Below are 21,272 nucleotides of genomic sequence, written 5' to 3' on the forward strand. Positions count from 1 at the left end.
ATTCTGCCATACTTCTGAAGAACCCAGTCTCTATATTGTCCCCTCACACCTGTCCCTCAACAGCAGTGAACCAGAGAGGCAAAAGACAGATGGAGATATTATTTTGCCCATTTCATCCAACCACTTCACTCCCCACTTGTGTTCTTTTCATGCTTTTCCTTTCCTTACTTGCTGGTCCTGATTAGTTATCCTCTGGTTTCGTTGCCTTGCCAGATAGCTATATCTTTTTACGGAGGCTTGCACCTAGTCGTGCTTTATGGGACAGCCTCCCAATCAGATCTGTGAAGCCACTGTGTTTTCGTCTTCACCCCGTGCTTCTTGGAGGATACCTAGAAGAAATTGCTAAGTGCAGGGGAAGGAGCGTATTAGCAAGTGGCTGCAGCAAGTGGCTGCCATTCATCTATTTGTGTAGCTACTGAAGTGTTTCATAATCATTAATCAGGGCTTATAGGTAGGCTTTATTCCTGTTCCCCCACATCTCTCTTCCTCTTTCAGCCCCACTGTTTGTCACCCTCGTCATTTCTTGACTTAAATTTAGATAGCTGAACAGGAGAAGCTGTGTCACTCTATGTGGGTGGTACCACAGCGTAAATAATTTTTTTTCCTAAAAGTGTAAATGCCATTGTAGCTTGCTCCAGTGTGCACAACATTAAATAGTAAATGTTGTAAGTGGTAATTTGTAGTGTTTAAAACTCTTGCTTATTCAGTCTCTGTCTTGCTGTTTTTTTATGTTGAATGACTGATCATTGCACCACTATTTTCTCTTTGTTAAATGCATCTGTATGCAGAAGCAGAACTGCTTAATTTGTTTTGCTCTGGCATACTGTAGTAAGTCTGCTTTTAAATTGCTTACTTAGTAGGTTACAAATCAGGTGGCAGCACTTTCATGATGCTAATTCTCCAGTGTAGCTAGAACCACCGACTTGAATAGTTTTTGACCACTTTTCTTTTTTGGTAAGCCTTCTGTCTTCTGTAACTCTTTTGGCTTGCTTAAATGACCTGCTCCTTATTTTCCACAGCAAGTGTTTCTCTCATTTGGGAAATGTAAAAGGATAACATTCCTAGCCGGAGCAGAAGCAGAATGTAGCGCTGCCATCTGGGCTGTGAAATTGGAATAAAGCTGAAAGCATTACCTCAATATATTGCCATGGCTAGAAGCCAGGTGGCAAATAATGAAAGGATGGTCTGGTAGTTGGCATGTTAGTCAGAATCTTGGGAGACTGCATGTGCTTGTTGTGCTGCAAACCTCCAAGAATGTGGGCAGGTTGGCAGTGATTTCTCTCACCTAATACTGGTTAGCTAAATGTTATGTATCTACTCTGAATTAATTGTCTCAGCTCAATCTGCTGTGAATGGATAGGCATTTCCAGAGGGCATAGGGTTATTCCATGTCACTTAGCTCTACATTTTAGACTAGGATGAATCACTCTGTGGAGATACTTGTCTCTCTCTGCATAGACGTCACAAAAAGACAGTAGCTGACTGCCTGAGCCCAGGTACCTAACTTTCAGATGGCTGAGTTACAACAAATGAGTCCTCTCTCCCTCTTACGCAGTTGCCTTTAGTTGAGGGGTAGTAATACTTTCCTACCTCACAGGTACACACAGATATTAAACGGTGCTACCATGTTCTCACAAAGAAAGTGATTACTGTGAAAAGAAGAAAACGTGAATTTTTTTTTTTAGTATTTTACTAATTATATATACACACATATTGGTGACTGCTTCAGATTTTTGAACACAGTGCTGAAAAAAAGGGATCTTAAGGACAGAGACCTAGAGACTTTTGCATCCCTAGGAAATAAGTAGCTGTTTCATGGCAATATTCTGATGATCACGTTGACAAGGCAAACAAAACTAGGACTTGAGAATGCCTGGCATGTATATGAAGCTCTGTAAGTCATGCTCATTCATGGTGACTGGTTTTGCTTCTTTTTAGATTGTGATGGATTTCAAACACCCTGATGGCCATGCAGTGGCAGTTATGCTGCCCCGATGCAGTTTATTGGTGATGGCTGGAGAATCCAGATACCTGTGGACACATGGGTATGTGCAAGAGTCCCTTCATTGCTGATAATAGAAGAATAATATATGTTGTTTATTTGCTTTGTTAATGACATTCTGTGTTTAAAATTGCTCTGAAAGAAATCAAGTCAGGTTTTATAATTAATATACAAATTCACTCCTCTGCTCAGATGCTGTTCAGGTTAAATTGAAAAAAAATGGGGATTTTAGGAAGGTAATTGCCAGTCCCTGAGCTGCAGTTACCTGCTGCTGTCACAAGTGAAGTTTCACTTGGAAATTGCTCTCACTTGTATCTGTGGTGTAAAAGTCCTCAGTGACTCTGAGCTGGCAAAGATTTGATTGTAGTGCAATTAGCTTCACAATTTCCTTTCTCTCTTTTCAGCCCCCAGCTTTTCCCATTGGCTCACATATGCCAAAGTCTTTAGAGAAGGGCTGGTTTAAGAGAGTGACTTCCCCTGCACAGAGGGCATGAGGGTGACAAAGTGGAGTCTTCCAGAGCTCTTACCAGCTGCTTTAAATGATAAGGCTGCATTGTACTGAGACGGTTTTGGGTCCTGGAAAAGAGATTTCTTGAAATACGTCTTGAGGGTTTGCTTATTTTAGAATTTAAACACAGGCTTTTTAAATCATGCACTGCTGGGAGATACTTACAATAGGAGCTCTGAAATTGGCAAAAAGGCTAAAACCTTGGCAAGCTCTGAGAGTGATAGTAGTGCACTTCAGGAGAATATGGAAACCCTCATATTGGACAGAAATGCTCATGGTAAATGTTTTTTCCTTTGTTTGACCCAAGCCGTCACTGTTTACAGCAGTCAATTGGAGGCACTAATTACATTCTGTGTAAATTAAACATCAAATCCTTTTATTGGCAGAAGATACTCTGCCTTTTAATTTTACTGGTTAATTTGTATTATGAAGAAGGGTGACTATGAACTCCCCAATGACCTTTACATTGTTAATTTTTATAGAGTGCTTATGCCACCTGTATATTCTCTCATTAAATTAAACAGTTGTAAAAAGCAGCTGGTACTACTGACATGCATCATTATAGAAGCCCAGGGCAGTGAAATCCTTTGTTTTTTGGTATACAAGACTGAACATGGTTACCAGCGTTATAAGCTTCTTATTCGATCCTGTCAAATACTGTCAGTTGTTGTTTGGAAAGATTATCTACAACTCTGAGAACATAGTGCAGTTTCCATGTCATGACACTGCTGGCCAGGGGGCAGTCCCCAGCCCTGGGCATCCAGCAGCTCCATGGGGCTGGGCTGAGGCCAGGTTGGGATGCCCAGTAGGACACCCTCTGTTTAAAAGCAGCTCCCAGGGGAAGGACGGGTGGCCCTTGCTGAGGCCTCTGGCTGTCTTCACTGCCTTCTCTAAGGCCACCAGCTCTGCTCTTTCCAAGCTGGCCCTGGGCAGCTAAATTCCCAGGAGGGGGAAGGATGCACACAGGGCACTTGCCAGCAGGCATTCAAGTTGGGGTAGTGTACCTGCCTACTAAGAACTGGAATGAGATTATTACTTACCTCACTTGTACCTTCAAGTGATGGTTTTCTTTTGAGAACCAATGACATAAAATACATTTAAAATTAAGATCCCAGATCTGTCTACTCATGTATAAGTTATTCCTGTTCCAGTGCTTGTCCACGTTTCCTAAAAATAGTTTTTCTGTATATTTTAAAAGCAGTAGTGGGTCAAGATACTCAACTGGAGTAAGCTTTCCATCATGGTAGTGGAGCATACTATTGTAATCAATGAGATTAATCATCCAGTGAACAAATGTAGTTAATTTACTTGCATGCATCATGTCAGGATGTATTTAAGGTCATTTGTGATGCCTTTTATTTACTCCTCAGAAGTCAAATTAGAGAGCAAAAGGTTCAATTTTGGAATTATTCTGGAAATGTTTTCAGTGTGTCTTATTTGGATGCCAAGGGAATTAAAGACTTCATTTTGACCCTGTTAACAAAGTGCACAGGGAAGGGGGTTTTGTTCTGTTCTCTCTGAAGGAGAAACATATGGTTAAGAAATTAGCTATAAAGTGTCATCAAGGAGAGCAAAAGATATGTGCTCTTTTTGACTCATAGATGAAAGTAATATTACAGCTGTTCTGATGAGGTTCATTTGTGATGTTTTCTCTGATGAGGTTCATTTTTGGTTGGGTAACCTGGCAAAACACCATTCCTGACACTGCAGTAGTAAAACAACTCTGTGCCAAGCAAGATGTCCAGCATTTAATTTTTGAAATTGTGAATCCTGTTTTTAGCCCAACCTTTATCTAGAGTTTTTGCTTGTAGTATAGGCAACAGGAAATTCTGTTGGTTGAAACCTAGAAATAAGAACCTTGAAAAAGAAGACTTATCACTGCAGGTACAGAAGAAAATAAAATAGAAAATCTGCAAACTCGGGATTTGAAGTTCTGTCCAGGGAGTCTTGAGCATCCTCAGCTGATTATTTCATCATAGCTTCCTTATCTGCTGTGAACAAGGCAGTTCTTTATTAGATCCCATCCTTCCCATAGCTGCCTCTGGGAGATTTCCGTTCTCAGGATTGCTTCATGTCTCCTTTTTGCAACAGCTAGATGGAGCATCAGTGTGCTGCTTCCTGATTTCCAGACAGAAAGGACCTGCACTCTATTTCCCTGTGACTGGATTAGAGATCGGCTTCCCTGCAGTAGGAAAGATGGCATACAGCAAAGTACAGGAATGCTGATCAGATTGCCTTCTTGGCATTTGGATCATTCTTCTTGGTTAAGTACAGGCACTGGTCACCAGTTTCATGTGACCTGCAAAAAAGTTCCAGTAGAAATTTGAGACTGAGTCTGAATGCTCTGCTTTATTAAAAGATGTAAGACACTTTTTTTTTTTCCTGCTTTTGGCTCAGCCTGTGGGGGTTAAACTCAACTAACCAATACAGAAGTCAGTTTTATACTGAGAGTTTGCCCTGTTGGGAGTCAAATACTTTGAAGTCAGCAGCTCTGAAAGGGCTTCCCTGAGAGGCCAATTCCTTAGAGATCATTTTTTCCTTGAGGAAATTTCTGCATTAATCTCCTTGATGATTAAGTTCAGGAAGCGTTTCAGTGTGACAGTAACAGCTTTGAAGTGCTAAGCAATGTATTTCCCTGAAGAGTTTCCATTTTGTTCCAAGAGTATCTACTTTTTCCCATGTGCAAGTGATGGGAAACTACATGTGGGTGCAGCTGTTTATCTTCTTTCATGTTGTGTTTTGCATTTTACTTTCTCAGTTTCCTCTTAGCTTTGAGAGAGATCCATTTGTAGAGCTATTAAAAACTTTTGGGTTTGGTAGTTCTTTGTAATGTAAACCTTTTCATAAAATTATTTGAAACTTTTGTCACCCCAAGAAAGTTCAAAATCACTTTCATTTTATGAATTTTGTCCTTGCAAAAATGTTTTTGTGTTCCATTAAGATCCATGCCAAATCCAGAAGTAGCTTAAGAAAAGGTATGCTCCCAGTTTGCTTGGCTGATAGATTTTGATCAAGAAAGATCTACAGCAGAGTTTCTCCCTTTTAGGTATTTTAGCAGATCTCGCAAGTGCTACATTCTTTGCATCCTCTGTTGTCAAGGAATGGAAAAGCAATTCTGTTGCAAAGCAGAATTCATTGGAGAGGCCCATTTGTAACACGAAACTTCAATCTGCTAATGTAGAGCTCAGTCAATTCTATGCTTTTATATGCATAGCCATCATTGTTAGTAGTGTATTTCATCTTTAACAAATATATATTTTTTTAACATAAAATAAATATATTAAAAAAATATGTCCTAGAACAATAAACAATCAAACTTTATGGAAGGGAAGGAAGGAAAATGTAATTATTTTCAATTAAATAACACTTTAATTAGCATCATTAGTTTGTGTAAGCTCCTCTTTTTTCTTTGAAATTGAATAATTTGAAAACTGAGAAGCAGCAGTATGTTAAATAGCATGTTGTAGTCACACTTGTCACAGTATGTAAGAATTACCTCCTTATAAAGATGGATTGGGTTTTTTTCTGATGCAAATTGAATTATTCTTTTATTTTGTGTTACTCTGTTTTAGGATTACACCCCGAAAATATGACGTAATTCAGGCATCTGAGCTTGGGCAAAAAGTTGGAACACTCACTGCTGATGTTGGAGATTTAACACTGAATCGAAGGGAAACAAGGACATCGTTTACATTCAGGAAAGTGAGGAGAAGCCCTTGCAATTGCAGTAAGTGTCTTGAGGTGATCTTCAAGTCAAAATTGTTATTTACCACCAATACATAATTTTTTTTTTTTTTTCTGGCAAACCGGTTTATCCCTTTGGGTACTTTTGGCAGTCCTGGTAGCCATTCTTGAATGGCTTGGAGTTGGGCATACTATATGGCTTGAATTGGTTGCATCCATGTGGTTGCTGGAGTTTCTCTACAGAAAGTGATTTGGCTTGCTCCAGAGCCAGGCAAGTAATCTGGAATCTTGCATTTCATTGGGTCCTCAAGTGCCGGAATAATGTAACAAAATAGAAGTAGCTACTATTCTTCAGGTTCCCATCTGGTTTGGTTGTTTTTTATTTGAAGAGGACTGTAATTTTGTGAAAACAAATACATTAGAGAAGGCGAAGTAGTCAGATCTGCAGTGACAGGGCCATGTAAGTGCCTTAGGGCAGTACAGATAATAATAGATAGGTGTCTCAATGATTACATGGAATTGAATTCCATTTGTGCCCTCAGAACAGAATTTCAGAGGCTGAATTGCAATGATGTCATGGTCTTTGGTATTAGGGGCACTGTCTCAGTTTTGAAAACGTAAACCTTGTCAACATAGCAGGATGAATGATCGCTGCAAACGGCCTCTGGTACATGTGAGCAGGTTGCTTGTTTTAAGGTCATCAAACACTTCTGCAGTTTGACCTGTATTTCAGTTTTTAGAAGGTGAAGGAGGAATGAAGCATCTTTTTTTTTCATTTTAATATTTTGCTTTTAACTTTATTTTGCTAAATAAGTTTAACCACAAGGCATTACTTTAATAATTTTTTTTTTGTGTATCTGTTGCTATATCTAGTTTACCCATCTGTCTGTGACAGCCAGAAAGGACAGCAAAGACAGGTACAACCTTCATTTCCCCACAGTGAGATGGAGGCCTCAAAGCTGGAGCAAGAATATGTGCACAAGGTGTATGAAGAGATTGCCACACACTTCAGCAGTACCAGGCATAGCCCGTGGCCCAAAATCGTAGAGTTTCTCAGGTCCCTACCAAAAGGGTCGATAGTGGCTGATGTTGGTTGTGGTAATGGGAAATATCTAGGCATCAACGAGGATTTGTACATGGTAAGTAGTGGCTACTGTCATTTGTTTTCATTGGTACTAGTGTTTATTCCATTGTGCAGTTGTAGCATGTTGGAGCTTCAGTAGTGGGAAGAGCGCCAAGAACAGAAAGCTGTTTCCTGATCCAAGATCAATTACCATTTGTGTTAGGTTTCCCAATCCATTCATTATGTACATTACCCTTTTCTTTTTTTTTTTTCCAAAGCCACTTTTGCTTTGCAAGTCAAAATACGTTGATAAAAAAAAAAAAAACAACCCAGTAATGGGTGCAGTGGATTGAGAAATTGTAATGGATGCTTTAGCCTTTTTTGTTTTGTTGTTCAATAAACTTATTAAAAGGGAAAATGATTGGGCAGTTTGAATACTTCCAATGAGTTTTTCACTTGGCTGGTGGGTGGGGAATGCAGTACACATGTCTCTGAAATCTCCATGGGCAGCATTGCTTTTCATATATCCTCTGCAGTTCCCTTTGGCCTGGTGGCATGGCTCATTTGTGAATGATGTCATGTTTGGCTGTCCCACCTCTGACTCCGTGCATAGGTCCAGTAAATATGCCAACATAAAATTCATGGGGGAGTCTCGTCTTCAGCACAGACTTCTGGCCTTTCTCTCACTCCCTTGTCTTCACCTTTAGACAGTTCTGACATCATTCTTGCTGATGTTCTCATCACCTGCTCTGTCTCACAGTCTGTACTTAGCCCAGTTTTATTTCTCTCCTTCGTATCGGGCAGACATGAAGCTCATACAAATATGAATCAAGCAAGAGTTTCTATTGCAAATATTTCAAAGACTTTTTTGCAAGGGTCAAATTTCATGTTTTTTTTACCCAAAAGAAATCTTTGCGAGGTATGCATTATGATATCTGCTCTCCCCTGTTCCAGAATTGTCTGATTCTTTCATGAGCTTGTACTGTGAAACACTTTGAAATACATCAGACTTGAAAACTTTTATGTAAGGCAAAATATTAATTTTTAGTAATAAAAGTTAGACTTGTTTGTCTGTTTCAGGAGTTTCTGTCCTGCTATTTATATTCAGGTATAAAACCTAATTTGTTATTTACAGCCCTGTCTATATTAGTAATGGATTTATTTCCATTACTGTTGTTATAAGCTAGAACAAAATCAACTGATTTATAAGTAGGCATGTTTATGCCTGACTGCTGTAGCCTGAATATAATTATTAATGTTGAGAACATTTCACTCTTGCACTCCTGACTCCTATAAGAAAAGTCAGCTAACCTAACTAGAGAGAAGGAAAGTTCATCAGGGTACCATGAAGGTCACCTGGTCCTAAAATGAATTTGGTAAATTGCTGTTGTTTAGGTTTGTGGTAGACTTTTAAGGCGAAATCTCTGCAAGATGCTGTGTTCAAAAATTGCCAGCATCAGTCTGTTCTCTGGAGCCCACAGTTAACCAGCTAAAGGAAAGATGACATATCTATTGGCAGTCAAATGAAAGCCAGCCCCTCTCCTCTGTCACTTTAGGAGTTACCTCATTTCATATGTGCCTGCAGGAGAAATCCAAAATGTGAAAAATAACAGTGAAAGGGAGGAAACCTTTTAAAGAGGCAGTTGAGACAGCTGAAAAACAGAATCTGGGAATTGCTTCATTCAGTTGGCCTCCCTTGACATTTTATTTTCCACTGGTGACAACTAGTTGTTCTTGGTTGGAGTTAGACTCCAGACTTTGCATTTGCTTATTTTCATCTGCAAGCCAGCACAGAGTCTCAGGAGGATGGATGTGGTTCCTTCTTTCTACTGTATTTATTTTTATGTGTCAGCCAACGTGTGGTTAAAGAAAAACTGGTGTATATTTTGTGTACAGATGTTTTTTTTAAACTGTTGACAAGGTATCTCAAAAAGACTAAGAGAACTAAATTATTATAGGTGAGAGGAACAGCGTGGTGTTACACTGGTTTGGACACGAAGGTAGGGGCTGTTGGATGTCATTCAGTGCTGATGAAGGTTTATCAGTGGGTGTCACTTCAATCACCTAGCATGGATATGAGTAGTTGCTGCTAGTGAGGACAGTGAGGTGATCTGAGGGGACCTGACAGGTTGGAGCAGGTTAAACTGCAGCAAACTGTTTTCTACTGAGAAAACAAAATACTTTGGGCACATTTGGTGCCATTTATTGGATGGAACTTATGGTCACAAAATGCCAGAAAGCCAAGCACTGAGCAGCAGTCATAAGGATTGGGTCAGATTCTTCTATGAGACATTGAATTGCTTTGTTCGTAAGTAATACAAAGCCTTTTTCTTTGGCCTGAAGGAAAATGCTGGTAGGCAGGAGTTAGGAGGATGTTTTTCTTATGGTCAACTTTTTAGAGAGTGAACAGTCTTGATTTTTTTTGTGCATCTTCCTCTAAAGCTGGTAATGGCTATTTTTTGAAGCAAGGTACTACTTTAAATACTTTGTTTCTGTGATTGTGGAAGGGACCAACATCAGTGGTTTTTTTATTTTGTGAATCCTGATTTGTGGGAAATCAATACTCATTTATTCATAAATGGAGGATCAGTACTCGTATATTCCTTAAGGGGATTTTTACCTAGATTCCCTTGCCGTACTGCTCTATAGGAAGTACTGTAGAATAAGTGTCAGCAATATATCAGTATTATCACTGGTAGCCAGTCTCCTTGGTGTGGTGACTGTGTTGGATGAGTCAGCCTGTTCTTTTTATCTAAGGGAGAAAGGAGAAGTCTTTTCCACTATGTGTTGTCTTCCTGGGTTCTTATTTGGGCACAACAGAAAGGTCTGATTATACAGAGCTGTTTCTCATACTGTGTTACTTCCATTTACCACGGCCTGGGCATGGAGCAGAATATGCTTTGTATATCAGGTGCATTGTTGGGATAAGGGGAGTGCTCTCTAGATGCAGGGCATCAGTTTCTGCCCTCGTTTGCTCCTCTTGACTTGGGAGCATAAAATCCAAGCAGAAACTTAATCAATTGCTGCAGCCTTTCCTTCATGGCAATTGCTGTGGCTCTTGGTAAGTTTTTATGCACAGTGCACTGCAGCTCTTAGCCTAAGTCCCACTGGGAAGGAAGCAATAAAGCAGTGCTGTGAAATTAGGAGTTATTTAGGGGTTGGGTAGAACACTGGTAATACAACTATGTAGCTTGGAGTATTTTGATTCAAATACTGAAAATCTGAGGCAAGCACTTTCTAACGGCAAATGATGTGCTCTAAAGGTTACTGTACATTTTTAGATAGGCTACTTTAAGTAGCAGTAGTAATGGTAGATCAAAGCTAAGGTAGCTCTCTTGAAGGTTTTACTCTTCAGGCACTGTCTGAAAATGTCTCCACTGTGGCCTGTGCTATTGTATTTGCTTCAGTTTCTTTGGATGATTACATACAGCCTTATCTACTTGAGTATCCTTGTGTGACAATGAAATGCACCTGAGTCCAGCTATGCTCAATGAAAATGACAGTGCTGTAATGGCTGCATTATTCTGACACAGTGAAAAAGCAGCAATTTCATGACAAACAAATTCAGATTAAGAATGTTTGAGCGAGAGATGGAATTCAAGTCTGATGTAGTTAGGACAAAGACTGGAGAAAGATTGAATTTAATAAAGTTTCAGATTACTTTTTCTGTATCGCCCAGCTTTTTTATTGTTTGAATGAATGCAAAAGAGAGAAATGGTTTCAGGGTAGTTTTTACACAATCCCTCCCCACCCAACCTCATTTGGGGGAAATATTTTAACAGTTTAAGTGCTTTCAAACTTAATCATATCTGTAAGCAGGGCTTCTATTTTCACAGAATGCTACGTTTCAGCCTTATGCACCCCCCATAACCACAAGGGTTTCATTCCAGAGACAGCCGACATCATTGCAATGTATCCTATCAGTGTTTACAAGCTTTAGCTCTGTCTCCCAGTTTGCACTGTTCAGGTATGTGTGGCGATGTGTAAATTCCCCCAGGAACGTTCAGCATCCTCACAGGGCTAGGGTGTGAGTGAAGGACAGTGAAGCCTTTCAATTTTGTGGTTTGCATTCTTAATTGAACTGAAACTGGTGGGAAATCCAGTTACAGACAACTGAAAATGCTATTTCCTTGCCAGAATATTGATGCTAGGAAGAAAAATGGCAACACAAGAGCCCAAATGGTTTGCTTTAATACAGACATTCCTATTTCTGTAGTGTGTGTCATTCAAAGGTAATCAGTAACGTAGCCTGTACTTCACATGACCTTGTAAGACACCCTTTTGCTGTGAGATGTGCATTTGTTTTCTGCATTACCGTCCCAAACTGGCTTCCATGGGAACTGTATAGAAGTTTGATTTTTGCTAGGGTGTGGGGAAGAGGGAGGGTGAATATTTGCTGCCATACAGTTGCATAATGGTGGGTGGCTTTTAGTTGCACTGGGTCCATGTTGATTGAGAACAAGTTCTGATCCAAAGGACTTAGTAGTAGTAGGTAAAAGCAGGAAGGACAAAACTAATTGTAAAGGTATACCTGGAGCAAGTTCGCTGTACCTTAGCAGTCGGAGGGCAAGGCAGATAAACCTTCCTGCCCTTTTCTCTCAATGAATAGGAGTCATTAAAATGATGGGAGGCCTGGGAAGAGAGCTCAGAAGGAACTGGGGTAACAGTAGCACAAAACCAGAATGAATGCTGAATTGCTCAACTTGGTTCTGACGCTTTGTCATTGAGAAATGAACTTCACATTTCAGACATAGCACTTTTTTTCCACAGACACGCTGACTGTATGCAATGGAAAACCAAAACACTACGTGAAGGGAATGTTAAAGGCCTGACTCAGACCAACTGGAGCAAGGAGATTTGTCTGTCTTGCTATGGCTGTGCTGGTGTCTCTTTTTCTATGTATGTGTGTGTTTACTGGAATGTAATTTGGTTCCTTGATGCTCTCATGCTATTAGTTATAGCTGAGGTGTTTCTCCAGGGAGCCACATAATTCCATTTGGCAGCTGGATTTCAGAATTAGATGTAGTTTTCTTAATCAGTTTCTAATGTGCTGAATCAGTCAGGTTTCCAGATACTTAAATGAACTAATTCTACCAGGTAAGTTAGTTATAATGAAAAAACATAGAAAGAAAATATATAATGGTGGGCAACATCAACCTGTCTTTACCTATCTTTATTTAAGCTTGCAAAGAAGATTTATCTCTTGCAGACTTGCAGGACCATTACAAAGCAAGCTATTTATTTAGTGTCTTTTGCCCTCTAATGATCTATTCCAAAGCACTGCATTAAGGAGATTTTGTAAAATTTAGTTTAGCTGTTCCTGGCTGAAACAATGGAGGTGAAGGTGCCTGGGAACACAAAGGAGTGGAATGGGATATCTGCCTGTGTTATCCTGTTCCCAGGAAGCCAGTACAGAGCTGCTGCAAACTCGGACAAATGACAGGTGTTGCATTTGTTTCTCTCTTACTTTATCCTCTTTTATCTTAGTCTTTTTTGATACTTCTGTTAGTCTAAAAGTTTGCATCACCTGGTGTGCCCTAAAGAGAGGGTGTTGTATGCCAGAATGACAACATGCTTTTGTGTCTTTTATAAGTTTTGTGTTTGGGGTTCTAGTTGCAGAGTTACAGGCCTTCATACTAATACAGATTTCCTGGCTTAAAACAAAAGTTGGATGCAGTTAGTGTTTATCCAGATACAATGAAAATCAGTGCCTGAAATCCGTCTTAAAAATGTAAGTGGATTCTGAGCCGCAGTACATAGGTGTTAGTGGCCACTCTGGAACTCCTGTGAGCCATTGTCCACATGACAGAAAGCAGTGAAGAGAAGCTTGGTGGTATGTGCCAAAAAGGCAGGCATGTGGGAATGGCTGTCTGGAGTAAAATCTGAGAAAACTGAGAAGCCAGCCTCCTTTGGGGAAAAGGTGTAGAGCAACTTGCTGAGAGGTGGACTTGCTAAGAGGTGGATTCAGCTGAACAGTCAGCCATGCTATTTGAGATATATGAGGGGATTGAACAAGGACTTTTATTTGGAAAACTGGGAAAACAGGTATAAGAAATGATTGAGAAGACTCACAGATAATAAGAAACAGGGAACCTTAAAAATGTATACAACTTGGCTCACCAAGAGGTGTACTAGGTTCTGTTGGTTTTGGACATTGAACTAACAGTAATTTGTCTACCTTTCTTCACTCTCTAGAAGAGATGTCAGAAAGGACAATATCTGGTGCTGAGCATCAAAATTAGAGATATGAACTGGCAAAAATTAAAGCATTCCAGTCATATTTTGAGATTTAAAAAGTTTTGACTTGTTTAATTAGGGAGAGAAAAATAAACTTGTTCTAAATTAACTTTTGAACTGTTTTCTGTAAATGAAGATTCATCACATCAAAGCTTCCATGTGCTTCAGAATTTAGAAATCAGTAGCAGAATTGGGAAGAGTTGAGTTTGGGGTTTCTGCCCCTTGCTGTAAATGTTTTCTGCACTCATAAAAATCATAGATAGGTTCATTTTCTAGCTGTAAGCTGGCATTGCACCACTGAAGTTAGCTGCTTTTTGCTAGCTTATTGTTTTCTAAACAACTGAAATTAATGAATCTTGGTTTTTAGTGAATGCATGTTTCTTGTAAGATAGAAAATGCAGGAATGTGGTGATTTATAATTCTTTTAAAATATGCTGCAGAGAGAATTCTAGTAAGGATGCTAAATTTGCTTAGCTTCAGCATCAGGCATATCTGTGGTGACTCCCTATGTTCAGCATTTATGCATATATGCATAGCACCTATTATAATGTTTACATTTAAAACCACATAAAGTTTTAGCCTGATACACCTATTTTAGAGCAGCTATGCATTCAAAGTGATCCATTTCAAGGTCTCCATTTTCATTGTGAAACAGAATCTTTCTGCTTTGGATGTACATTCACTTTAATAAGTATGACAATACAAGTAAGCCTGACTTCATAATTATTTTATATAATTTAGATGCAAATGAGGACTTCACATTCTGGCAGTCATGCCTTTGTTCTCATTCTCAGTTCATTGGATTTCATCAACATACGGTGTAGTCCTTTCAAGGTCACTTTGGGAGGGGAGGATTGAGTTCCATTTATCCAGCCTGTTTTTACTATAGACGTGCAGGGCCAAAGCAATTTAATATAGACGTGCAGGGCCAAAGCAATTCTTTCTGGGAAAGCTTGTTGTCAGTGGAATTTGCAAGTATTCTTCTCCCTCCTTCTGCCAGCAGTGAATTTGGTCCTTTGAGTTTTATTAGATACTGCATGCTAATGTCTTAATTGCAAAAGTAGTTGAAGGCACCAGTAATGAGGTGTGGAATCTAACATGCAGGTTGTCAGCTAAATCCATTCCATGATGAGAGTAATTTAAAGGCATTTCAGTTGGCTTCCAGTGTGAAATGATGGGCATTTATGTTTACTTCCAAGTAAACAAGTGTTTCCTTTTTTTATTTGTAAATAACACTATTCACTCAGTGCTTTAATAAATGCAGAGATGAGGCCAAGGAAAAAATAGGAAGAAAGCAAGGATTGAACTTTTCAGGTCTGTGTAGAGCTAATTGGCAGGAAAATATGTACATACTCGTAGTACTGTTTTTGTGGAAGATTATCTTGGGTTGTCAGGTTGGCATTTTCACAACTGTGTCATTTACTTTGGACCAAAAGTTGGGGACCTGACTAGAAAGCAGCTCACCTGTAAGCTTTCAGGACATATAACTGGAACAAAATCCTGGTTTTCTTCAAAACTGTGATGGCAGACTGAAAGCTAAAATGATTTGAACTGATAAAATGAAGTTATGACCAAAAAAAAAATAATTTTGATTAATCATTGCAAAAGAGATTTTTAATTTTAGCAGTACTGTTGTCTTTGCTGAGTTGATTAACCAGAGCAAGCTGTTTGCTATTCTTGTTGCATCAAGGATAGTTTAATACTCTTTCTGTGTCAAATGCAATAAACACTGTCAGCAGTAATTATTTAGGATTCTGAATCTGTTCTCTGCTATCTACTTGTTGCTGATCATTGAAAACAAATAAATTTAATATTCTCATACAAGCTGAGTTTGATATACAACTTGGTAGCAGGGCTTTGGTTTGAGTATTCAGTGTGCATGGCAGACATGAAAAAGTGATGCATGCCTTGCTCTACTTGTTCTTGCAGAAGGGTCTTGATCAGTTTGAATTTATTGTTTTTATGCAAGCACGTAAAAAACCTCTTCTAGATGCTTTTTCTTACTATCTTTGACCTAGAAACTGGGCAAGGCTCAAAGGGGGGAAAAAAGAAAGATTTTATGAAGTGTCCTGAAATGGTTCCTAGAGGTCACTCCACTTGGACTGTACAGAACCTGGGGAAATTGTGTTAAATTTTTGTGGATTGTGATACTGAGGGCGAAGGGGACTGTACCTGAGCACTTCCTTACTTATACTGAAGTGATGAAACCTGGGTGATTAGTATGTGCGACATACTTTGGCGCTGCCGCCAAAGTCACCAGATTGTCATTTACACTTGTAGATTCAGCTTTTGTGAGTTCAGTATTTGTCTGCTTCAAATGTTGTCAGGTTACAAATGGCAATTGGAAGGAAGAGAAAATACTGAGGTTAGGTCACCTCTCATTTTGCTGATTTCAAGATAACCTAAAGAGCCAGTTTTGAGGAAAATTTAGGTTGAAACCTGTTCTGTCTTAAACTGTTTCAAAATGAGGGTGCTATAATGAGCTAATATCCAATCTGCCATCTTTGTTTTAAGTCAGCATCGGGATTTTTTTCTTTTTTCTTTTTGTACATGGGAACCATATATTCCTCTTACTTAAGGCTATTTTCTCACACTTGCTCTTGTTTTTATTTTGAACTAAAATGTGTTACCTCAGTAGGAGACTGTGATGACTCTATTACTGTAAGCATCAAGTGAAAATCATTTTCCAGTCTTGTAATTATCCTGTTATGAAAGGCTTAATGAAACACTTTCTGTTATAGGTTGGCTGTGATCGCAGCAAAAACCTGGTGGATATTTGTGGAGAAAAAAATTTCCAGGCTTTTGTCTGTGATGCCCTGTCAGTACCAATCTGCAGTGGTTCTTGTGACGCCTGCATCTCTATTGCTGTAATCCACCATTTCTCAACAGCCGTAAGTCACCCCTCTCTGTACTCCACTGTACTGTTGTATTGCTGTGCAGAGCTACTGATACTACAAAAACCTGCTAGTTTGGGCTCATGAAAGCAAAAGGGGAGAACAAAATGGGGAGAAATTGAAGGTTTGCATTTGGTGTAAGCAGTTGGCAGAGTTAAGCTGTTGTGCTGCTGCTGCTTCTTTCACTTCACATTCTCTCTCTGCTTGTCAGATGCCCCTGTTCCTCTGGGCACTTTGATCTAGGTGTTTGTGTTTTGTTTTCATCTGCTTGCAATTAATGACACTGGAAAAGGGGGCTCTGTTTTGGGAGTCGAGAGATATTACTTCCTGGCTCAGATCTGGAGTAGATCTCATGGGTTTTTTTTTCTCTATGCCTTCATTGTCCATCGGCAAACAAGAGGGACACTGCTCACTAGTCTGCTTTATCTCTGGGCTCTGTAAGCTTCTTCTGGCAGGAACTGTGTGATTGTAACAAGCTTCTAGACCACAGAGCCATAATCACAGGTGGGGCCCACTGGTGTCTCCATACCAGAAATACAGCGAATGTTTTCAAACCCAATATAAAAAAGTAGGAAGATGTCTGTTTTGGAGAAGGCTGATGCCTCTTTGTTTGGGTGCTCAGAGGACCCACATTGAAGCTGTAAATCTGACTCCTTCAGCTGCAAATTTTGGGTGTGTATCATCTGGTATGGTAGATTTGAATCTGGGATTTTAGATATTGAGCAACCTTCTTGAAGAGGCGTGTGTCATTTCCAGCTGGGCTGTATGTCCAAGAAATCCTGCTCACCACAGCACTGTTTTCAAATGGAAAGAGAATCACAGAGTCATTTAGGTTGGAAAACACCTTTAAGATCATGGAGTCCAACCATTAAGCTAACATGGCCAAGTCCACCACTAAACCATGTCCCTAAGCACCACATCTACACTTCTTTCAAATACCTCCAGGGATGGTGACTCAACCACTTCCCTGGGCAGCCTGTTCCAATGCTTGATAACCCTTTTGGTGAAGAAATTGTGTTTCAGTGAGAATTGTGTTTCAGAAAATGTCTTGGCTTGTGCATAGCGATGGACTATATTATGAATGAAAATGCATAGTGGAAAAAAATTTCTCTGATTTTTATTGTATCTTGGGAGGGACAGTAAGGAGGAATTACTGCCATTCCATTCTCCTGTCTTTTTGTTTATGTACTAGTTTCACACTTCTGCTTTTCCTTTATAGGAGAGGAGACTGGCTACTATCCGTGAACTAGCCCGGCTTCTAAGACCTGGTGGAATGGCACTCATTTATGTCTGGGCAATGGAACAAGAATACAAAAATCAGAAGTCTAAATACCTTAAGGAGAAGAATGGTAGTAAAGACAAAGAGGAGGAAATCAGTACTGGCATGGCCCAGACACCACTTAGTGATCAAATGCCTGATAGCAGCAAAGACTCAGCATGTTCTGACCAACTCCTTAATGACTCAAAGGACAAAGGCTGTGATGCAGAGCCAGTGGCAGACTCCAGACTGCCTGTTCACACTAACCGAACCTCCTTTCACTCTCAAGATTTGCTGGTTCCCTGGCATCTGAAAGGTGGCCCTAAAAAGAAAGGGGAGAGCGCTGATACAGTGTTGTTTCCAGCTGGCTCCAAGGAATCACAAGAACTCAGCCCTGTTTTCCACCGCTATTACCATGTGTTCTGTGAAGGGGAACTGGAAGCAGCATGCAGATCCCTGGATTGTGTGAGGGTTCAAAAGAGTTACTATGATCAGGGAAATTGGTGTGTGGTTCTAGAAAAGTTGTAGCCTGTGGTGTTTCCTCCACTATTGGTGGTGTTTTGTTTGGTTTTTACAGTGCGAAAAGTATTTTTAATGCAGGATGCAGCTATTAACTCTTTTGAAACAGCAGAATAAAGATTGTTTATTGAGTTAACAGTAACTAACACTGTGTGCATATGTTAACAAAATAATGGCCAAACTCAGATACTACCTCTGCAGAGTGTTTATTTTACTTTTGTGAATTAAGTAAGAAAATATTGGCCACAGAAATAAGTAAGGCCAGTGTTGAGCTTTTAAAGACAAAGGGACTGTTTCTCCCTTCTCTTACATCAGTTTATGCTGGTGAAGCTCTAGTGGCCGCTCTGCAGCCCACAGCTAATTGGAATGGAACTCTGGGCTGGAAATGTAAAGCTGTTTGCTGTATAAAACTGTGGGTCAGGGAATGAATGGCATGGGAAGCAGTTTAGCTGAAGAGTCAAAACGTTGCCTGAAGTTTGGTCCTGCCTGTTTTGGTGTCTGTCAGGGGTCACAGATCTCTTTCAGTGGGGAATTTACTCTTCTGGTTGTGGTAATAACGATTTCCTCCAGGGCAACTGGGAAACTAGATACCACAACCCTTTTTCTCTTCCTTGACCCTCAAGCACCCACAATTCATGCTGTTGCTCCCCAGATTTCTCTGGCTTTTCATTGTAGCGTTACTCGAAAGCTCTTCTGAGGTGTGAGGTTGCCCAGCTGGAACACCCTGACCAGCTCTGCTAAATGCCTGCCTGCCTGTGAGTGCAGGGCTCTGTGCCTGTAGCACCAGGGCTCATGGTGTGGGGTGTCAGCTCAGATGCCCCTGGAAAAAAACCAGGAAAAACGTTAAAGTGAAGGCAATATTGGTGCAAATTTTCTGCAGGATAGTTTCAACCCCTAAAAGTTGGCAGTGGAAAAAATTTTATGTGTTGTGCGTCAGAAGAACAAAGAGCTGGAGTAGAGGGGAACTGATGCAGGGCTGGCTGACTCACAGCACCCATTGCTGGCATTGCCTGCACTGACTAGCACAATTTATTTAACACAGCTCTTATGCTGTCAAAGGAGTGTGCCACCTGCAATGTATTTCCAGAATTAAAATATAATGGACTGGCTTTTGCAGGGTGAGTGGCTCTTGGTGCCTCTGGAAACCAGTACTGCTAGGCTATGCCCTCATATTGCCCTTTTCATGGATTCATCACCTGTAGTTGTAGCAAGATCTATGGTACAGGCAGGTAATTGCTGCTGTAACTAATGGCGTCTAAACTGAGGTGCCCATCCTGAATCATGTGGGGACTTGGAGAAGAGCTGTGTGCCCTTGGCCTACTCCTGCCAGCCTCAGACTTGCAGGTTAAAGGCTGCTGCGCTGACAGCCTGCTCCCGGTTACCATTTCTTCTAGCTCTGCCATTTTCTCCACATAATGGAGAAAATCTGAGGGGAATGAGAGGAGCTTGCTGCCACCATAATTCATCTGGTGTGTGCCTTGCTTGCTATCTGCTTCCAGACAGCCCTTGTTGAAGAAGATCTCATTCCTCAACTGCACATGTTGTCCACATAGCAGCAGCCCTGTCCTAGCTGATTTCTCTGGGCCACGGGGAGGTATATCCATGGCAGATGAGCCTTCCTGGGGTATGTTCAGGAGTTGATTTGCACACGTTCACTAAATACCATGTAGCTGGGAAGCGTTGGACTTCCCATATGCATGCAGTTTGGCTCTTCTGGTGTTACGGTGGCTGGTGAGTTTATGCAGGAGAGGAGCCTTCCTTTCTTCTTGATAACATCTGTGGTCGGGCTGTTGGCCATTGCTGATCCAGACCTGGTGATGTAAGCAGTCCCTGGTGTCAGGGCAGATGTGGTGCTGGAAAGTGAAGAACACTGGCTGCCCAATTGTGCAGCTCCTATCACAGGAGCAAGTGAACAGTGCTCTGGGTGGGCAGGCACACAGGAGAAAGCAGTTGACACTCCCAAGCCTTGGTTTAAGCAAGAAAGTCCAAGATGGGAAGCAGAAACTGAGTCCAAAGAGTGAAGAAAACTGGTTGATGCCATAGGCAGAGGTGGAAGTGTGATCCATTCCCTGACTGCATTGCAGGACCAGGCTACCCCTCTAATCTTAAAGCATTTATGGCGTAGCAAACTGTTAATTTCCCACTTCCAGACAACTGCCTCCTCCTGCCCTTGCCCAGAGTGGGGCTCCTGCACACTGTTGGAGTGAGAGGGGCTAATCATGACTCTTGCAGTCAGTATGGAGTTCCATACACTAAAGCGTAGCCTGTGGGCAGTAATCACATGTGTGATATTTTGTAGGGCTGGTGCCTGTTCTCTTATTCTGCTTTTCGCTCCTCTTTTGACCCTTGTTTGTCTCTTATCAATCATTGTTTTTGCTGTTTCCTATTTTCCTCTTCTTCCTTTGGCCTAGAGGGGAAGTTGCTTGTCCTTGCTTCTGCTCACAGCTGACATGCCATGGGCAGAGGTTGGCTCTGGGGAGACATGCAGGAAGGTGCTATGCTGAGAGTTACCATGAGTAAATGGCAACACTGAGTAATATGTTTACAAGCTAAGAAAACTTAGGGAAGCAAATCAGCTGTGAGACCTGGGTTGATTTACTTTTGCTTGGCATTACATAATGCTGAGAAACCTGTCTACCAGTTACTAGGACTGCACTGTGTTTTGCAGGGGTGCCCCAAAGTGCTGTCTCCCCTCTGGGACACTTCCCAGAAAGTTGCATTTCGCACTGGGGACCGGTTTTCAGAAGGGCCCTGCATTGACACAGTTTTGCATCCAGGCCCCTGAGCTGGCTTCAGCACTGGGATTGGCATGTTTGGGTGCAGCAGCACACCCAGTTCCCAGGTGGGCTGTGGGACCAGAGCTAGCCTGGATGACTCCCCACTGCAGTGCCACACAGCGTCCGTGTGTCACTGGTGACAGCGGGCAGGGACAGCCTCTGCTGGGTGTCTGTGCAGTAAATAATTCACTAAATTGGACTGCCTATTATTTCTGATTACTGTGGATTGCATTCATGTAGAAGAAAGTAGGAGGACTGCATCTCTTATGCTCTTTTGCTGCATGGCCATGTGTCTGGATTCCTGCTGAGCACACAGCAGCTGCTGTTATG

General features: G+C 40.9%; 1 protein-coding gene across 3 annotated transcripts in view; it reads left to right on the plus strand.

The window, feature by feature from the left end:
- Positions 1-18,307, plus strand: part of ALKBH8 (alkB homolog 8, tRNA methyltransferase) — a 49,556-nt gene extending 31,249 nt beyond the window's left edge. For all 3 annotated transcript variants that reach the window (XM_074816142.1, XM_074816143.1, XM_074816144.1), the window contains 5 exons: positions 1,939-2,045; positions 6,083-6,237; positions 7,068-7,333; positions 16,236-16,385; positions 17,608-18,307. In XM_074816142.1, the coding sequence (XP_074672243.1) occupies positions 1,939-2,045; positions 6,083-6,237; positions 7,068-7,333; positions 16,236-16,385; positions 17,608-18,174 (1,245 nt within the window). In that variant the 3' untranslated portion in view covers positions 18,175-18,307. The remainder of the gene's footprint in view (positions 1-1,938; positions 2,046-6,082; positions 6,238-7,067; positions 7,334-16,235; positions 16,386-17,607) is intronic.
- The last annotated feature ends 2,965 nt before the right edge of the window (positions 18,308-21,272 follow it).

This window comes from Strix aluco, chromosome 2, assembly GCF_031877795.1.
Source record: "Strix aluco isolate bStrAlu1 chromosome 2, bStrAlu1.hap1, whole genome shotgun sequence".
NCBI lineage: Eukaryota > Metazoa > Chordata > Aves > Strigiformes > Strigidae > Strix > Strix aluco.